The sequence below is a fragment of the Struthio camelus genome, chromosome 14 (genome assembly GCF_040807025.1).
Source record: "Struthio camelus isolate bStrCam1 chromosome 14, bStrCam1.hap1, whole genome shotgun sequence".
In the NCBI taxonomy this organism is placed as follows: domain Eukaryota; kingdom Metazoa; phylum Chordata; class Aves; order Struthioniformes; family Struthionidae; genus Struthio; species Struthio camelus.
Window position 1 is genome coordinate 936,437 of NC_090955.1, and position 16,825 is coordinate 953,261.

Consider the following 16,825-nt stretch of genomic DNA (forward strand, 5'->3'; position numbering starts at 1 on the left):
CCCAGAAACGGGTAGCTGGGTAAGGAACAGACAGGCCCTCTCAGGACTCATGTAGATTTGATTTTTGGAGTGATCAGTCAACATCTGCCATTGATCAAGTGATGTAAATAGTATTGCCCAGCCTTTGGGTTCTGACCACGTTTCCTTGTACTTTTTCACTAGTTCTGTAGGGGAGTTTCACCCTTCTTGCATCTTTTTTTTTGAAAGCAGCTGCATTATCTAATCAGAGCATCAGCTTTAATTCTGTTTAGTGCTAAAGAAAACCTGGGTTCAGACAACATTAAGGAGGGGAGGGATGAGGGAACAGTGCTGAGGATTGCGCCATCCTGTAGCTGCTTTTTTTTCTGCCTGGTTGCGGCACGAACTTGGAATGGAAGCAGTTGCCACCGCAGAGGCATTTGCTTGTTTGGAGGAGGGCTCTCAATAGATATTAACTATAAACGCTGTTTACTGTGAATGAGTAGGGAAGGCTAAGAAGTGTGCAGCTCTGCGTTGCATTCAGAAAACATTCCACAGGTTCTCAATTTAATTTTTTTCCCCTTGCAGGTTTTGTCAGGTTGGCTGACTTTCACAACACCCCAGTTATACCTTAAGAATTTGAAGATGCTGATATGTCAAAGCAAGTCTGTCTTTGCTCCCAAAATGGGATCATATCCAAGCAGAAGAATTTCAAAAATGTGTCGAATTGGCCCTGTGTGGGAGTTTATAGTGAAATGCAAAATGAAGGTTGTGGTATGCACCTGTATCCTGCATTACTCCAGCTTCATGAAAGTGTAATTTCCAGTGAGCTGGCTGAGTTACGTCTGTGTGAAAGTAGAATATACCACAATTGCAAACTGCAGCATAGATGAGAGCAGCTTGCATTTCACTTTAAATGGGGCCTGTGCTGACAGGTTTGGTGCAGCTAGCCAATTGCTTTCAACTTTACCTCTGCATCTCTCTTCTTTTTTCTTGCGTTACCTCTCTCATCCCTTTTATTCCATGTCCTTCTTTTCCTCTTTCCTTCTGTTTAGCTTTCCCTCTTTTTTTTCTCTCATCTCTATTAAGCCAGGTAATCACAATGGAGTCCATTGGTGGACCTCACCATGTAATAGTAGTAATAATTACAAGTATCTTCCTTTTTTTTCTCTTTTTTCTTTTTTTTTTTTTTTTACCTGTGTGAAAATACAAATATATATTTATGGCTTGTACCAAGGGTGGGCTTTGCCATACAAGCAAGTCTGGGTGTAGTCTGGGCCTTAGCAGAAGGGAATGTTTTTTGGGGGAAAAAATTAAAAGAAGTTGTGTGTTGCGACGGTGCAGTCTGCCTGTGCGGCAAACCCCTAGAGAGCCAGCCCTTGGACGTGCAGGCTGTTTCCCTCTACACGCTGGCTCTTCAGCTCGTATAGCTGTGATTATCCTAAGCTACTTTGCATTCAAGTGAGTTGGTGGAGGAAATCAGTAAATGCCTGTCTGATAAATTAATTTTGAAGCCAAGAACTTTGGAAGCAACTTGTAATTGGGAGCGTTACTGTTTTCCTGTACGCACCCGCAGCATATCATCCATAGGATGAAACGTTCGTGAATAACGCACTGAATCCATTTGTTTTTGTTCAGCCTAAGTTTTTTAAAAGTTCATTGGGCAGCCATTAAACCTGTGAGATCTTGGATATTATAATCAAACCTTTTAAGCTCTTGGAGCTGCTGAGGTGCATGGGCTGGATTACGAGATCTCTGAACTGCTGCTGTTTTCATCAGCGCTAAAGGGTGTCAGCAGCTGCTGTAGATGTTTGGCTGTACATGCACCTGGTTTGCTTGTTGTCACTGACTAAGCAAAGAGTGAGGCAGTGGAGAAGTGAGCCTTTACTGTACCCAGTCACGTGTATTACCTGTGATTATTTTAATGAGTTTTGATTGGGGAGCGCTAGGAGCGTGCATGCCTTAATTTGCTTCTAACTATGAAAAGAATATTCCTCTGATCACTAAGCTCGTAATATGTCTATGTTGCAGAGTGGTATAGGTGGGCTACCTCAGATGATATTAGTTTGACTGCAGCACCAGAGACATTGGTATGGGCTGTAAAAACTGCATAGGACTGAGCCAAACTTACTAGGCATGGGGGAACAAAGCTGTGGCTTATTCCCCCTTAGCAGGACTGATGTGGTGAAAGACGGGAAGGCTGTTGCACAGCCTTCCATCAAACGTGCCTTTTAGCAGCATCCAACTTGCTGAGCTGGCTACAGGCCTGCCAAGCTGCTCCCCGCACCCTGGTAGCGCAGTGCTGCATTGCAAGTTGTTGCATATCAGAGCAGTGCAGCCGTGTCCTTTGCTGTTCAGCACAACTTGCTTCCAGCCCTTCTGGGCACCTGAAAGCTTCAGAGTTTGCAATTGCTCTTGGATTCTGCTAACATCTAGTCTTCTGGAAAAACTCTTTATTTGTACAAACTTGTCTATTAACATAGTGCTGTTTGCCACAAGGAAAAGACACGAGTGAAGGCTCGAGTGATGAATGTGTGCGTTCTGTAGTCTCGGCGTGTAACTGGCAGATTGTTTTAAATGATGACACTTGGTAGAGACATTTCCTTCCTGATTCAAGGCAGGAGGAGGAAACATCATTCAGTTGGAAGCGGCCAAAACCTCGCTGGGCAGTGAGGAGGGCTTTAACCTTGCCCTGCCTGGCCCCCAGCTCAGGAAGCAGCTATTTCAGGGTAGATGGGCCGCTAGAGGGGGATGCCGCATGCGTTTTGCTAGCAGAGCTCGCAGCTCTTGACCTGCTGGGGAAAGGTTGGGGACCAAGGGCCTGGGGCAAGGTCCGGGCTGGCAGGGCTGCAGCGAGCCCTGGAGAGCCTAGCGGCCTGCTGCGCCTTTGTCCTCATCCCGGCTCCTGCCGGACGGGACTGTGCGCTCCCGCGTGGCGGGTGGACGCTGAGCCTCCGTAGCAGAGGCAGATGCACACGCTGTTTGACGCTACCAAATTCAGGTACTGATGGCAGTCTTGCCATACTGTAGATAGACCCTGAGTTTTTATTTGTGCTGAGGTCAGTTGCCAGCCTCCTTGTTGTTTAATAGGAATTGCTGTGCAGCCGCTCTGCGCTGCTTTGACAACCACAGCTTTAAGATTTTAAGAGATCTGGGGAAGGAAGGTATTTGGTTTGCAGAGATGATACGGGGGGAGAGGAGTGTGCTGGGGGTCCGGGTAGAGCTCCGGCGGAGAAGCTGGATGTGGGAGGTGAGATAATCACACGAACCTCGTGTAATTAACTGTCTTGACACAAGCACGCTCGCGCAACCCTTTATGGTGTTTGTGTGGATGATAACACTGAAATTTCTCAGTTTGATCCCCTTCTTCTCTTTACTGAACCTTTCTTTCTCATATTCTCTCCTTTATTGACACTCCTTACTGTCCTAACTGGTCTGTCCTAACAGGAAACCATTAAAATAAAATAGTCTCCTATATTTTAACAGATGAAACGTAGCTTAAATAAATGAGCAAGAAGCTCTGTGATGCCTCAAAAAAGGACTGACCATTCTCCTTCCACCTCTTTTGGAGTTTTGGAGAGCTGCTTGGTTGGGCTGTGAGAGGAAGAGCTTCCTACTCCAGCATGTTTTACTGAGATGGGGCGCTTGAAAAACCCTTTCCACACTGTGATTCAGGAAATGACACTGTCGTGCTGGAATTTACAATGAAGTTGTGAATGTAGTTGGAGCCCTAGGTTTCACCATGAGAAGGCCCCTTTGGCTAGCTTTGTTCAGCCCTAATGAGAGAGCTAAATTCTCCTTGAAAAGCGCGTTTTCCATTTGGCCGCTTTCCCTTCATCAGTTGCTGTCACTTTAAACAGAAGGCCCTGCATGCAGCTTCCCTTCAGCCTGCGCGCCTCTCTTGGACGGCACTGAGCAAAGGACGCTCTGGCCTACTAAAATGAATCTCTGAACCCCCTGAACAATGGTGCTTTGTGTGAGCAAAACAGTGAAGTCACAGTTTCCCAGGCTTTTTCTTTCTTCCTCTCTCTCCTCTCCCCCTCTCCTGCCTGGAGATGCCTAGCAATGAGGGGAGCAGGGGAGCGCCGCTGCGGCTGAGTGATCAACAAAAGAGAGGAGGGATTCAGGAGTCCCTGAACTGCGCAACCTTCCCTCTCCCCGAGCGTCTGCGTGCAACTGTGGGCACTTGCAATAATTTGTCTCAAATGCAACAGGATTGAGTAATTTCAGTGAGAAGTGCAAACCAGAGTGAAAGCAGGGGTCCAGTGGCAACTTGAAAAACTTCACAGGCGTGCCTGGCTACTATAAACCTCAGGACAGAGGGTGAAAACCTCTTGGAATTGGTTCTGTGAAGGCTGAGTGACGTAATTCATTAAGGTCTGCTCCTTTGAGACGCTCGGTGCTTCCTGCAACATGCTGGGCACCCTCACAGCTTGGCAGCTTGCTGGTCTAGGCCTCTGACTGCAAGTGCCGGCCATCCTCACCGTGTCAGGGGTCGTTGCTCTGCAGCGCTGTTCAGGGTGCTTCAAGAACCTGGAGCCAGGAGCAACACAGTGAAGCTAAAAAGTGGAAAACGTAGGCCGGATCCCTACAGAAGGTCCGCGGGCATCTTCTCTGCCATGTAAAAGTCTCGTGAGTGAAGGGGTGGAAGCTCAGTTAATACAGGCATGACAGATGTGGTCCCTAGTCAGTTAATGCAGGCATGACAGCTGTGATACCTAGCCCTCACGCAAAGCTCTTCGTCAATAGACGTGAAAGCACTCCACAGAAGAAAGCAGAAATGCTAAGTCCGTTTACACCTGAGGAAACAACGGTTTGCCCAAGATCTCAGAGGCCCAGGTTAGATCCCAGTGTGCCCCAGCCACTACCACACGCTCCTTCCCGTGCCCTCATTGCTGGCAGAAAGCGGAGACCGCTGCTGGAGGTGTCTGGCCCTGGTAAGGCATGGGCTAGTGAAGGAGTAGGTCTTTATCAACCCTTATTTCTACGCATCGCTGGCAAATAAAATTAAGCATCATGTAAATTAAATGTATGATGTATTGTAGTCAAGAGATGGTGGTTGATTTTGTTGCATACAGTGGGAACGTGTACAGCGACCATCAAAACCAGATGCTAAGTGTAATTGGTGTAGCTGGCCTAAGGGGGGAGTGGTGAAGGGGCTGTTTCATAGCCGCACAGCAGAGTGCAGGGATGGATGTACCTGTCTGCCAGCTCATGGCGTACCCCCCTCCCCGTGCAAAGCTCTGGGCTGGCTTTAGTACATACGAGACTGAAGTAGGGTCTAGGCTTTGGCTATGTTCTGGTTATAATTTATTCATCCCAAAGTACTTAAGAATATGGTAAATAAGTTTCATTATCATCATTTTACAGATGGAGAAACTGAGACCAGGTGTGATTTAAATTAATTGCAGACAATAAAGTAGCAGTGACCCAAAAGTCAAAAAAACAAATTAGTGCCCAACAACCACTGACGTGTTAGAGGGTTTCTTTGACTTCGGTTGGACTCTGATTCATACAATTTTGAGAGGTTTGCTTTATGGAATTAGCCCAGAAAATATTGTCTACTTTCCTCTGTCCTGTCTTCATGAGCTACTGTGCAGTCTGTATCCTCTGGAAAGAAAGTGGTAGGAAAAGCTGCTTTTTATTTATAGGATGCATAGTCACAAGCAGTCCTAATCTGCAAGGTTTAGAGCCACCAGTGATATAAATGGATCAAGAAGTAGCTGCATCTTGCGTGTGAAAACAATGGGCTCAACCGTACAAAAGAAAATTGCTATCATATAACCTACAGATGAGAGTTGAAAACATATAGTTCTTTGTATGATAGGCTTAATATCTGCAGGATCTGGCCTTGTATCTGTAGTCATTGATATTGCTAGATCTGATTGTTCATAAACAGTAATTCAAGGGTGATAAAAAGACATTGTTAAAAGAGCAGTGAGCTCCTCCTCTAGTGCAAGTTCTTTTTTTGGTCTGTTGCTACAGCAACTCTGTACTAAGAACAAAGATGACAGCAAGATATTAAATTCTGCACAACTCAATTGACTCTTCATTTGCTTTCTTTTTTCCCTTCAGTAACTGAATCCTACTGCACTAATTGTGTTAGATTTTAGATAGAAATCATGCCTTTCAGTGGCAAGAATTCTTGTTTTGCTTTTCCCCCCTTCCCCTTGGAACCTAATTAAATCAATTTAACTTACTTAAATCCAATGGGTGATTATAAACATTAGATTTCTTGGATTTATTTCTTTTAAATATGGAAGCGGTATATTTTAAGCCACAACTGGTATTCTATACTAAAATCCCTAAAGCCTTAATATTCTCTAAAAAAGAAAGAAACAAATTTTGGCAAGTTCATTTTTGGCAAAGTTCAATTCATGCCAATGGCGTAAATCAAAAATGTATAATCAAAAATACTATAACAGCGGTCATATGAATTTATGAATGTTAAAATTGTTTTTTAAAGGAATACTGCATTTTGGTTCTGTTTTTTTCCCCCCTAGTCTTGAATTCTTGTAGGGTGGGCCACTAGCAGGCTATTACATCTGTGTCTCTGGCTTCACTTGTGCACATGCAGGAGCGTCAACTTACAGTAGAATACAATTTCAGAAATGGTCCGTGTAGTCTTTGATGGAACTGTCATTGTCGTAGTCCCAAAACTTGACTGTCTGAGGCAGAGAACTTCTACATGGAGATAGTTCAAGTTGAACCTTTGAAACAAACATGTTCTGTCGCCCTAAATTTGACTTCCTGTCATCTGTGTGCACATCTGGCAAAGGACTTTTCTCAGGCCAGCGTTAATTGTGTACTCATCACTATGGCAAATGGGTGCCACGTAAGAAAAGGATGAGACAAAATTTACAGTGCTACCAAATCTCTGATAGACTCTGGGGAGCTGGTAAGCAGAAGAGAACAGCAGTACCTGTGCTAGACAAGTCCAAATTACAACAGTTTGTACCCAAGCCTTGAACGCTGTGGGATGCCAGGCTAGCCTGTAGAGTATCAGTGCCACATGCCTGCCATGCGAGGAGGTGAGTGGATGGCTCCAGTCAGTGCAGAACCACTCTGGGGGGCTGACCTGTTTCTCTCGGGAATGCAGGGTGCAGGAAATCCTCGCTCCTTGGAGAGTGAGAGAACAGGGAAAATGGAGACAAAGAACAACAATGCCATAAGGAGATGATAGGAGTTTGATTGTAGCATGTTAAATATAATATATTTAGCTTTCCTCTTAAATAGTTGGAATACAAATAACAATATAGCCTTGTCGCCTTCAGATTCAGCAGAGTTTGCACTGCAGTGACAAGTCACTGTGGTTTCTGTACAAGATTTTATCTAAGGAAGAAGAGTGGCGAAAGAAACTAGAAACAAGGTTCCTGTCTGTTTTCTCTGAAAGGTGTTGTGCAAAAGCACATAGTAGTAGGCTTAAATGGTGTAGGGCGAAGGACTCCACCTGTCCTATGGATAGGACTTAAGTAGCTACTTTGATTTCAGATGCACACCTTGGATATTAATATGCAAATAATAGTGCTAGACAGATGATGTGCCCTTCCTAAAAAGCTTGGGAAAATAGACTCTCTCCTCTTTTTTAGGGACAGCCGTAAACATTCCACCCAGTGAGGAAGGATGTAGATTGTTTTGAATGTTCGCATGCTAAAGAACCGTATCTTCAGTCACCTTTCATTATTCACCCAACTGCTCTATGCTTCATGGAATCAAAATTGGCATTGGTGTATCCATTTCTTTGGAGAATAGACTATGCAGGCACAAACAGAATCTGCAGATCACAGCAGAGGAATGAAAGTGTACCTTTGACCATATGGCCTTTAATCTCCCTAAGGAAATAAGAGGTAACAGATCTTTAAGAGGAAGCTGTTGGCAAGAGACGTTTCACAATTGCTTAAGCAGTATAACAGTGCAGCATTGGCCTTGTATAATTATGCCAAATTCCGAATAGATTGTGACCCAGATGCCTTTTACCGGAGAATTGTAGCTACTAGAAAGAATCACGATTGCTAAGTTTTTTACCGAACGCCTTATGTTTTTTAGTATAAAGTAAAAATTCTCCCTTACTTGTAGTGACTTGAATTATTGGCCAATGTGATGCTAAATTCTACCAGTACCCTACAAGGGTGTGAAAATGATACCAGTGAAAAGGAAAGGTACTCAGATGGACTCATACTTTTAAAGTTCTGTTTTTCTTCTCTGAATGTTAATATTTTCAAAGATACTACTCTCATATTTTTGGAGATACCCATCTACTTACGGATGAGCTGTTGAAAACGCAAAGGAAAAAAATAACTTCTGGGATGCTTTATCTGAAGGAGAACATATTGGCTCCCAAACTGCATCCTTCTAAGCAACCCGTGAGGCAAAGAAGCCTTTGCAAAGAGTTCCCAGTAAGAATAGGCTTTGTACTGGTGGACATGAATGAAGGTAGAGCGCAAATAACTTGCAGAATAGATGGTGGAACCTGTTTATAGCACGTTTGTTATTACAGAAGTCTTGTTTGGTATTGTCTTTAGCAGTTCACTTCCTGAAAGATTCCCAGCATTGCTAATGTGTTGGCTCAAGGCCATCATCCCAGGGCACATGGAGAACCCTAGCACAAACAGGCTTTGACCCCACTACCAGTTTCACTGCTATGCCTAGTACTGATCGTTGCTCCCAGGACACCTAAAGGTCAGCTCATTTTATCTTCCTAGAACTATATTGGCAGAACTGCTTAGTGTAAAGAAAGCTGTAGACAGAAGTGATAGCGGTTTACTAGTCTCACTTCTAGTTCCTTTTCTTCCCCTTACAATTGCAGCTTTCCTTTAATTGTCACTCTATGGCGGCTGCTCTCTCCCATGCTGTTTGAAGGGTGGTCCGCCAGCCAGTGATTGTAATGCAGCAGTTACCATCCCTGGTAACAGCTTTTGAGTATTGTGCTGCTTATTGTGGGATTGCTGGAAAGGGCTGTTTCCATTTTCCTGGTGGAATGGGAAAGAGAAAGAATCCCTAAGTTATGACTAGAGTCAGAGTTTTAGCTAGTGATGCAAATTGTAGGTGTAGTAGCCAGACTATCGAGATCCTGCTGCAGTTGCCATATGAAACAGAAGAAAGGGGGCTGCCTTTTTTTTAGATCTGCTCCCTAGTTTGTTCTTCCAGCTCTACATCCCCAGACACTGGAGTGAGTGCGAAAAACTGTACCAGTAGAATGCTAGAGAAATCCAACACATTTTTCATCTGAGCATCTCAAATGGCTCAAGAATGACTTAAGCCTTGCAACCTCCCAGAGTTTTCACATAGAGACCTTAAGGCATAAAGAAATCAAGAGCTTGAATTTTACTTATGCTTACAGTTATTTTGGGCACGAAGGCAGGATACATCAATATAGCTGTGTAAGTGCCAAGTTGCAAGGGCACTTTACACACAAAGAAAAAGGTGCAGAGAGAGAACTAGTTCTTTTACTTGTTAATGCGACTGGATAACAGAACTCTGCTGGCAGGAAAGAATATGCAATGTTCACGAAACGCTGTAAACAGCTGCCGTATTACATATCTCCAACCAGGTCGTTTTTACATTGGGGAACATATATAGGAAGGTCTTTTCCCAGCAGTTCCGCTATATCAGGGCCCTGCGAATATACCCAGGGTAGACATGCTGTTAGGACTGGATTCTTATTCTCTTCTTCTTATTTCATAGATTTAATTCCACAGATGATCCCGCTGAAAATCTTTGCTCTTGCATGAGCAGCCGCGTCCAAGTCTGGCTGTTCTCAGAAGTTTGTTGCAGGCCACGTGAGCTCCCCCCAGCTGTGTTACACCAAGGCACGGAGCAGTGAGTTCTCAGTTTCAAAGGTCTCACAAAGGGAGGAAGAACAAGGAAGATTCAGGGTCACGTAGCGTGATCTGCCTTACTCTGGGCCAGATAACTGGCACCAATGCTACAGCTGTTGAAACTTGCATAAAGATGTGAAGGGTTTTAACAGATAGCTCAGTGTCTGCATCAGCTGAGGCTCGACATGCCCGTCCGGCCTGTCTCTGAGCTACCCGTTCACAGCCGCACCGCTGTCAGTCGGTATGACCAGAGGGTCTGCCTGGCTTTTAGCAACAGTGGGTGTGCATCTCTGTGGAAACAGTATTTGCATACTCTTCTAAGGCAACTGTATGTGTATTAAGCGTTTCATGAAACACTTACAGTCAGTCTAAAGCTGGAAACAAAGCACGCAAGACAGCTTCTGCCTTAAGAGTTTTCCTTAATTTAGGAATTGCTTTAAGCAACCATTACCTCTGCTTCCTGAGCACACACAAGGCTACTGCCCTGGAAATAATCTGCATTAGCCTTACTGGAGTGACCACGTTGCCATAGTTACCGTTGGTTTCTCTGTACCTCAAGCTTCAAGTATTTATTATGATTAAATCCCATCCCATCCTATTCTTCATTTAAAAATTCTGTGTTGAAAGTGCCGCAAAGCAAATTCTAATGTAATCCTTCCTTTAAAAACCTGTTTTAAGTAGAAATTCCACAAATGATCTTAGCCTCTGATATTTAGTAAAGATCATTAATTTGTGACAGGATTATTTTTCTTCAGATGCTGCTTCTGTATTTTAGTGATGTCCGAATAGCAGAAAATTTTGACGCTATTATATAATTTTGTATTTCCTTTTTTTTCTCTCTCACCATTGTAGCACAGACTGTTTTAGTCAAAGATGTTTAACATCCTCAGATACTAAACTTTGACCTTAGAGAGAACCATGCATGTTTGAACTAATCTGGCAAGAAAATCAAAACCTGTCCTGTGACACAACTTGTTATCAGAGGATTTTGGTACTTACCCTGCTAATGTCTTTGAACGTTAAAAGGAAAAGTAACTGCTACTGGGATGAATCTATTTTATAAATGGCCCTTGCTTCTCTTTTTTTGTTTTTTAGGGGAGAGATAGTTAACCCTTTTTGCCTGTAAATCCAGTTTTCCAAAGAATGATTGACTGACTGATATCAATTCTCCCCTCTTAAAGGATCTAGTCACTTTTGTTCTCAGCTACTCCTCAATATCATTCTCCTTCATCTGGCAGCTGTGTGCATCAATAACGATGTAGCAAGAAAAAAGGTTTCAGGTTTGATTACCAGTTGCCTAGGAATAGAAGTACAAAAACGTATGACTGAAGTTTTAGGGCAGAGGTCTGGGAAAGAATGTGGCTGTTCCACAAAGGGAGCGTAATACAGTAATTTATTTCTGTAAAGTTATTATGCACACAGGTTGTGTGAAGAGGTGGTGCAATATTAAGATTTTGCTAGCCTGACTTTTGCACGAACAGGCCAGGAACTGCCAGCAGAGCAGTCCATCAATGAGTTAGGTCCTCCCAAGCGCTAGTAAACTCCTCCTATCATATCACTCCATTTTCAGTTAAGATATATACCACAGACAGAACTGAAAAAAACACCCCAAACAAACCCTATTTTGTCATGAGTTAGAGAGCATTCCTAATTTATTATTTTCTCTAGAACTATTTAAGTTATTTCTCTGCCAGACTCCACTGGCATTAAGGACCCAACCATACCGGTCTTGATTGCAAAGGAAGACAGAAATGGAAATCCCTATACTTTAAAAGTCTGTGATTGTTATGCAAGTTAGCTTTCCTTGCTTTGGGAAATTATAAACACTGTTTTGTACAACAGATCTTCTTTCACTTCCTAAGGGCGCTCTGTCCAGAGCCTTCGTATCCCTGAAAGGGGAATTCGTTGATACCCCACAGTCTCCTTTGGCATCCCCTTTCCAGCCCTGCTCCAAGCATGGCTCTGGGCTTTCTGTTTTTTCCACAACCCTAAACCTGGGCGGACTTACACGAGGCACCTCAGCCCTTCCCCAGGCTTCCCTGACAGGTAGTGCAGCAGTTTGTTGTTCACAGAAAGTCAGGTTTCTGCTTGTCCTTGGGTAACATCAAAGCCAGCCTTTTGTGGTGGTGTGTGCGGGGCGAGGGGTTTCCGTCCCTGCACGTCCTGCTTGGCACGCCTGGCGCGGGGAGCGTGGTCGGGCAAGAGGCCGCAGGCTGAACCGCGTACAGGTCTCGTGCAGTCCGACCTACAGGAGACGGCTGCAGGGCTGCCACTTGGCTGGCAAAATGGTTGTTGTTATTCTGCTTTCTCACTACAGTGGTTCTGCCAAAAACTGAGTTTTTATGTAGAGCAAGATTTACTCCCTAATTTGCGCTTTTGGAGCGGCAGCTAATGCTTAGTCTGAATGGTGCAGTGGAGCAGTGTATTAATGGAGAGGACTCTGCAGATTCTCTGTAGCAGACCGAGGTTTATCCCCTGAACTTTTTGTTTGGTAGGTGATTATTATGGTCAGTAAGATGCCTGAGACACTCCCATTTTTTCCTTTCTTCAGTTACAATATCTTAGTATTTTTTCTTCTTCATATCTGCACCTGAACACCTTGGAATCAGCTCTTAACTCTGCTCATCCTTCCCCTCTCTTAAGGTCCCTTCCACCTCTGATTTTATGGGCAGACTCCCTCTAGGGAAAAAAAAAAGCAGCTTTCCATGTTCCCATTTTGTACAAGCTTGTGTTATCTTTCTAGTTTCATTTATTGCAACCACTGTGAACTTACTGGATCTCTGACCTCTCTTCCATTTCCCCCATGTCAGCTGTTATATCACCCATCAAAAGTCCCTCACCTGACCTAAGCAAAATGCTGGGTAAGTTCCTCTTCCAGCCATCTCTCTGCACACAGCATTTTGACTCATTCTTATCTGGCTTCTGCATCTTCCATAACTGTGAGCCCATCCTATTAAGTGATAATGAGTCTTACTGCCAGTTGGCTTATTTTTCCCTTTCTGCTCTGCTCGAGGCTGTGAAACTGCTCAAACCAAGCTAAATCTTGTGTCAAACCAAGCTAAATTTTATGTCAAAATGTCCTTGACGCACAGTGTCAGGGATATCAATGAGTAACGCAAACCAGCCAGAGAGAGGCAGGGCCCGCATCCTCCCTGCACTGCTGATGGTTTTCAGCCAGTGGATGGACCATTTAGAGCGGGCAAAGCTTCCTGGCTTCCCCATCCCAAATTAATAGCCATTTTTCCCTTTGTCTTTAATCTCAGTTCAGTGACTGCTGTTTTTCCTTCCAGACGTCTCAGCTGTTCTTAGGGGCCTCACTGGTGTTTCCCAAATCTCCCCTCACCTTCCTTGCCAGGACAAGGATGTAGGTCCTGCACCTGAGTCACTTGTGCATCCTTTCAGCACTTCCCCAGGATTATTCAGAGCCACCGCCTCTCTTCACTTATTTCCTCCTGCCTCTTCTGTGCTGTCAGCACCCAGCTCTCCCCTTTTCAGATCCTTCAATCTCACCTTTCCCCCCCATCGCCCTCCTCGGTTCATCTGTGCCTGGCTCCGTCCCACCGCTCCTCTGCTTGCCCCAGTGCCTGTGGCCGTCCTGCGCCCCGCTTCTGCAGCTCTCCCGCTTGCCTTTGCAGGCGCTGACCGCGGGACCTCGCTACCCCGGTGGCTCTGCGAGTCTGCGTACTGCCTCAGCCACGCAACGGATCCCAGAGAGCGCGCCCCCCCGAGGCGTTCCCTCCTGTCCCTGTCACCGCACGCCTTGACTGCTGCTGTCCCCTGCTTGGCGACCTGAAGACGTTTGCTTCTCCAACCCTGGGGCTGCTCAGAGCAGCAGAGCGCACCGCTTCACCCACAGAGCACGTCTAGTCCTGGGGACCGCCACTGGCTTTCCTCCGCTTCTGCGGCGGCCAAAAGGGTTGAGCCATGCTCACAGCCACTTATGCCAGTGCTCTTCCCTACCCCGCGATCCCTCAGCTCTACCTCTCCGCGTGCCTGGTCGTCTAAAGCCGTTTGCTCACTTCCCTTCCCCGTGCTAAATACATCGAGCTCCTTCAGCGCTTACTGAAATGGGGGGAAATGGCGGCTGCTCAGCCCTTCCGCCGCAGGCCTCGGCGTTCTGCGCGGGCTGCCCCCTCCTTCAGCAGCGCTCTCCTTGTCTTCCTCCGCTTTGGGTCTCTTCGTGGCTGCTCAAAATTCAGAATGCTCTTCTGTGTCGCCTGCTAGAGCTAGGTAAATTGTTTGTTTAATAGGCTTCACTTATTTTTTGTAAGTTGGCAGAATAACTGTGAATCATCAAATCTCCTTGCATTCACTCCACACAAGACACCAACAAAAGGGTTCTTTGTGCGGAGTGGTAATTTGAGTTTAGCTGGGACTGGACAGAGAAATCATAGAGTGGCTCTGGCTTCCCAAGAGGCTGGACGCGCAGGCAACGTATGTGCAAGTTTGAAAACTCATTGCTGACAAAAGTGTGACACCCAGGGTACCAGCTACTCTTTCTTACTTAACTGGAAAACCCCTAAAAAGAGCCTTAAATAGAATTGCTGTTTCTGCTGTAATGAATATATTTGATGTTTTTCTAATTGGCAAAAAGAATGACAAAGCTATTCAAGTACAGTCTGTCTCTCAAACCAGCTCCCAGCTGAAACTGATGGAAAACAAGTCCATGGAAGTGGAATGAGGCCTTTAGCTTGCAAACGTATTTCCTCCCCTATCTGTCCGCTCACTAGTCGCCAGCACAGTTAACGCTCTGATCTTGCAGCGCACTCCCTACACTAAACGTTTGTCTTGCTGGTCAGATGCGAGGCTCTGTTTCTGCAGAAACGGTGCTCGTGTAGAAGAGGTGGTCTTCCAAATTTTATGCCCCTAATTTAGCCGGCTTGAATGGGAGCCCTCCGTCGCCAGCCCGCAGCAGGGGAGGCTCTCCGGCAGGCGCCAGAGCGCAGCAGGCGTCCCCGCCGCGCTCCGCGCGGGCCCCGCTGTGGCACCTCCGTGTACCGGGCTGGGGGCAGCGAGACGTCGGGTGCCGGAGCGTGCCCTGGGCCTGCGCGACGTTTTCACCTAGCAATCTGTTGGTTTTGGAAAGCAGTTTAGTTAGATCCCTCTTTGGTTTGTGGTCTTGCTCTCTGGACCCCCACACTTTCAAACATCAGAGGAGAAAATATAATGCTAGAAAGCGAGGTTTTCAGTGGGAGGATTTAAGAAAATCACAAGCGGTGTACTGGCCCTGGGGAGGGGGGCACGTACGTCATGCATTTGCAAAATACGATTTTCCTAAAATAGCTGTATTTGAGTTCACACCAAGGAAACGGAGCAAGGGGTTCATTTTCTCATGGTTGAACAGAAGGGGGAACAAACTGAGACTTCCACAAGTTAGCTCACGGGCGCACTGCCATGTGGATGCTCCATAATGATGATCAAGTACAGGAGTTTCTCTCCTAGAAAGGTGCCTTAGGTGTGCTCGAGTGCTAACCCAGCTACTAGGACTGGAAAAGTAGGTACTTTTCTGGTTTGTTGCTCTGAAGAAAAGGATTTGCTGTGTTTGGGGACCTGGAATAGTCTTGATACAGAGTTTTCAAAGACTATAGCACGCAGAAGATATCACAGCTGGAGTTGAATAGCCTTTGAGTTACATGTATCTAGTAAACCTCTGCTAATTTTTATTATTGCTTCTTTGTTGTTAAATCCATTGGGACTGAATTTTTGCCACGTCGCTATAAATCAGGCCTGCCTTTATAGAGGGGAGCTGGAGCTCTGAGGGGCGGTGCGGAAGCAGATCCGTGTCAGGTTACTTTAGATGTAACTGGCGTGCCTTGGGGTAGAGGCAGCGTCCCGAGGAGCTCCTGTCTCTCCTCCGGCAAGTCACACAACCTGGGTACCTCAGCCACCAACTCTGTTTTGTTTGTAAGCTCATAATATTTAACGCCTTTGTGCTGGAGGAACTGGAGTAGCTCTGTAACAGTGAAAGCTTATTAGTTTTAGGACTTTAGGCCTTTAGCCTTCATAGCCGTGAAAATGCAATTCCTTGAAAGCTCAAGAATAAGATAATGACCCCGAACGCATTGTTTGGGAAAGGTAACGACTCGGAAGCCAGTCTGGCAGTTTTTGGAGGGCTGGGGTTAGTAGCGCGGCGGGTAACTTGCGGGGCTGCGGTTACTGCAGGGGGCCGGAGGGGGCTCCGCGCCCCGCGCCCACGAGCAGGTAGCCTGAGCGGGCTGCGAGGCCGGGGGGACGCGGTCAGCTGGGCTCTGCCCGGAGCAGGGGCGCGGGGCTTTCCGGGCCACCGGCTGCCTTCCTCCTCCTCCTCCTCCTCCTCCTGCTGCTGGCCGTGCCGGTGCCGGGCTGCGGCTGCGTGGACCGGACCGGACCGGGGGCCTCGCGGCGCCAACCGCGACCTGCTGCTGCTGCTGCTGCTGCTGCTGCTGCTGCTGCCGGCGGCGGCGGCCGGGGCCGCCCGGGGGCCGCGGCGAAGGTGTCGGCGGGGCGGGGCGCGGGGCCGGGCCGGGCCGGGCCGGGCGGGGCGGGAAGCGGCGGCCCCGCCCGGCTCCCCAACCTGAGGCGGGAGCGCCGCCAGCAGCTCCGCTCCGCTCCCCTCCGCCGCGCTCCGCCCGGCTCCGCCGCTGCCGGCGAGGTGCGGGCGCGGCGCCGCCGATGCAGGGAGCGGCTGCGGCGAGCGGGGCTGCGGGCGGGCGGCGGCGGCGCGGCGCTGCGCGGCGGCGGCGGGCGGAAGATGTCCTCTCAGACTAAGTTCAAGAAGGACAAAGAGATCATCGCGGAGTACGAGGCGCAGGTGAAGGGTGAGTGACTGCCCGCCGCCGCCGCCGCGGAGGGGCCGGGGCTGCGGGAGCTGCATTGCAGCTGTGCGCGGAGCGGCGCGCAGCCCCTTTGTGCGCGGCAGCCCCCGCCCGGGCGGACAAGCAGATGCGCGGAGGGGCGCGCGGCGACCCCGCGCAGCGGCAGGCGCCGGGGCTGCAGGCGGCGCGCAGGGAGCGGCGCGGCGGGACTTGCGCGCCCGCCCGCCCGCGTGGGCAGAGCGCGGGCACGGGGTC

General features: G+C 47.4%; 1 protein-coding gene across 2 annotated transcripts in view; it reads left to right on the forward strand.

Moving 5' to 3' along the window:
* Positions 1 to 16,439: 16,439 nt before the first annotated feature.
* SRGAP3 (SLIT-ROBO Rho GTPase activating protein 3) overlaps positions 16,440 to 16,825 on the forward strand; it is a 158,574-nt gene continuing 158,188 nt past the window's right edge. For both annotated transcript variants that reach the window (XM_068906765.1, XM_068906768.1), the window contains exon 1: positions 16,440 to 16,573. In XM_068906765.1, coding sequence (XP_068762866.1) covers positions 16,507 to 16,573 — 67 coding nt within the window. In that variant the 5' untranslated portion in view covers positions 16,440 to 16,506. The remainder of the gene's footprint in view (positions 16,574 to 16,825) is intronic.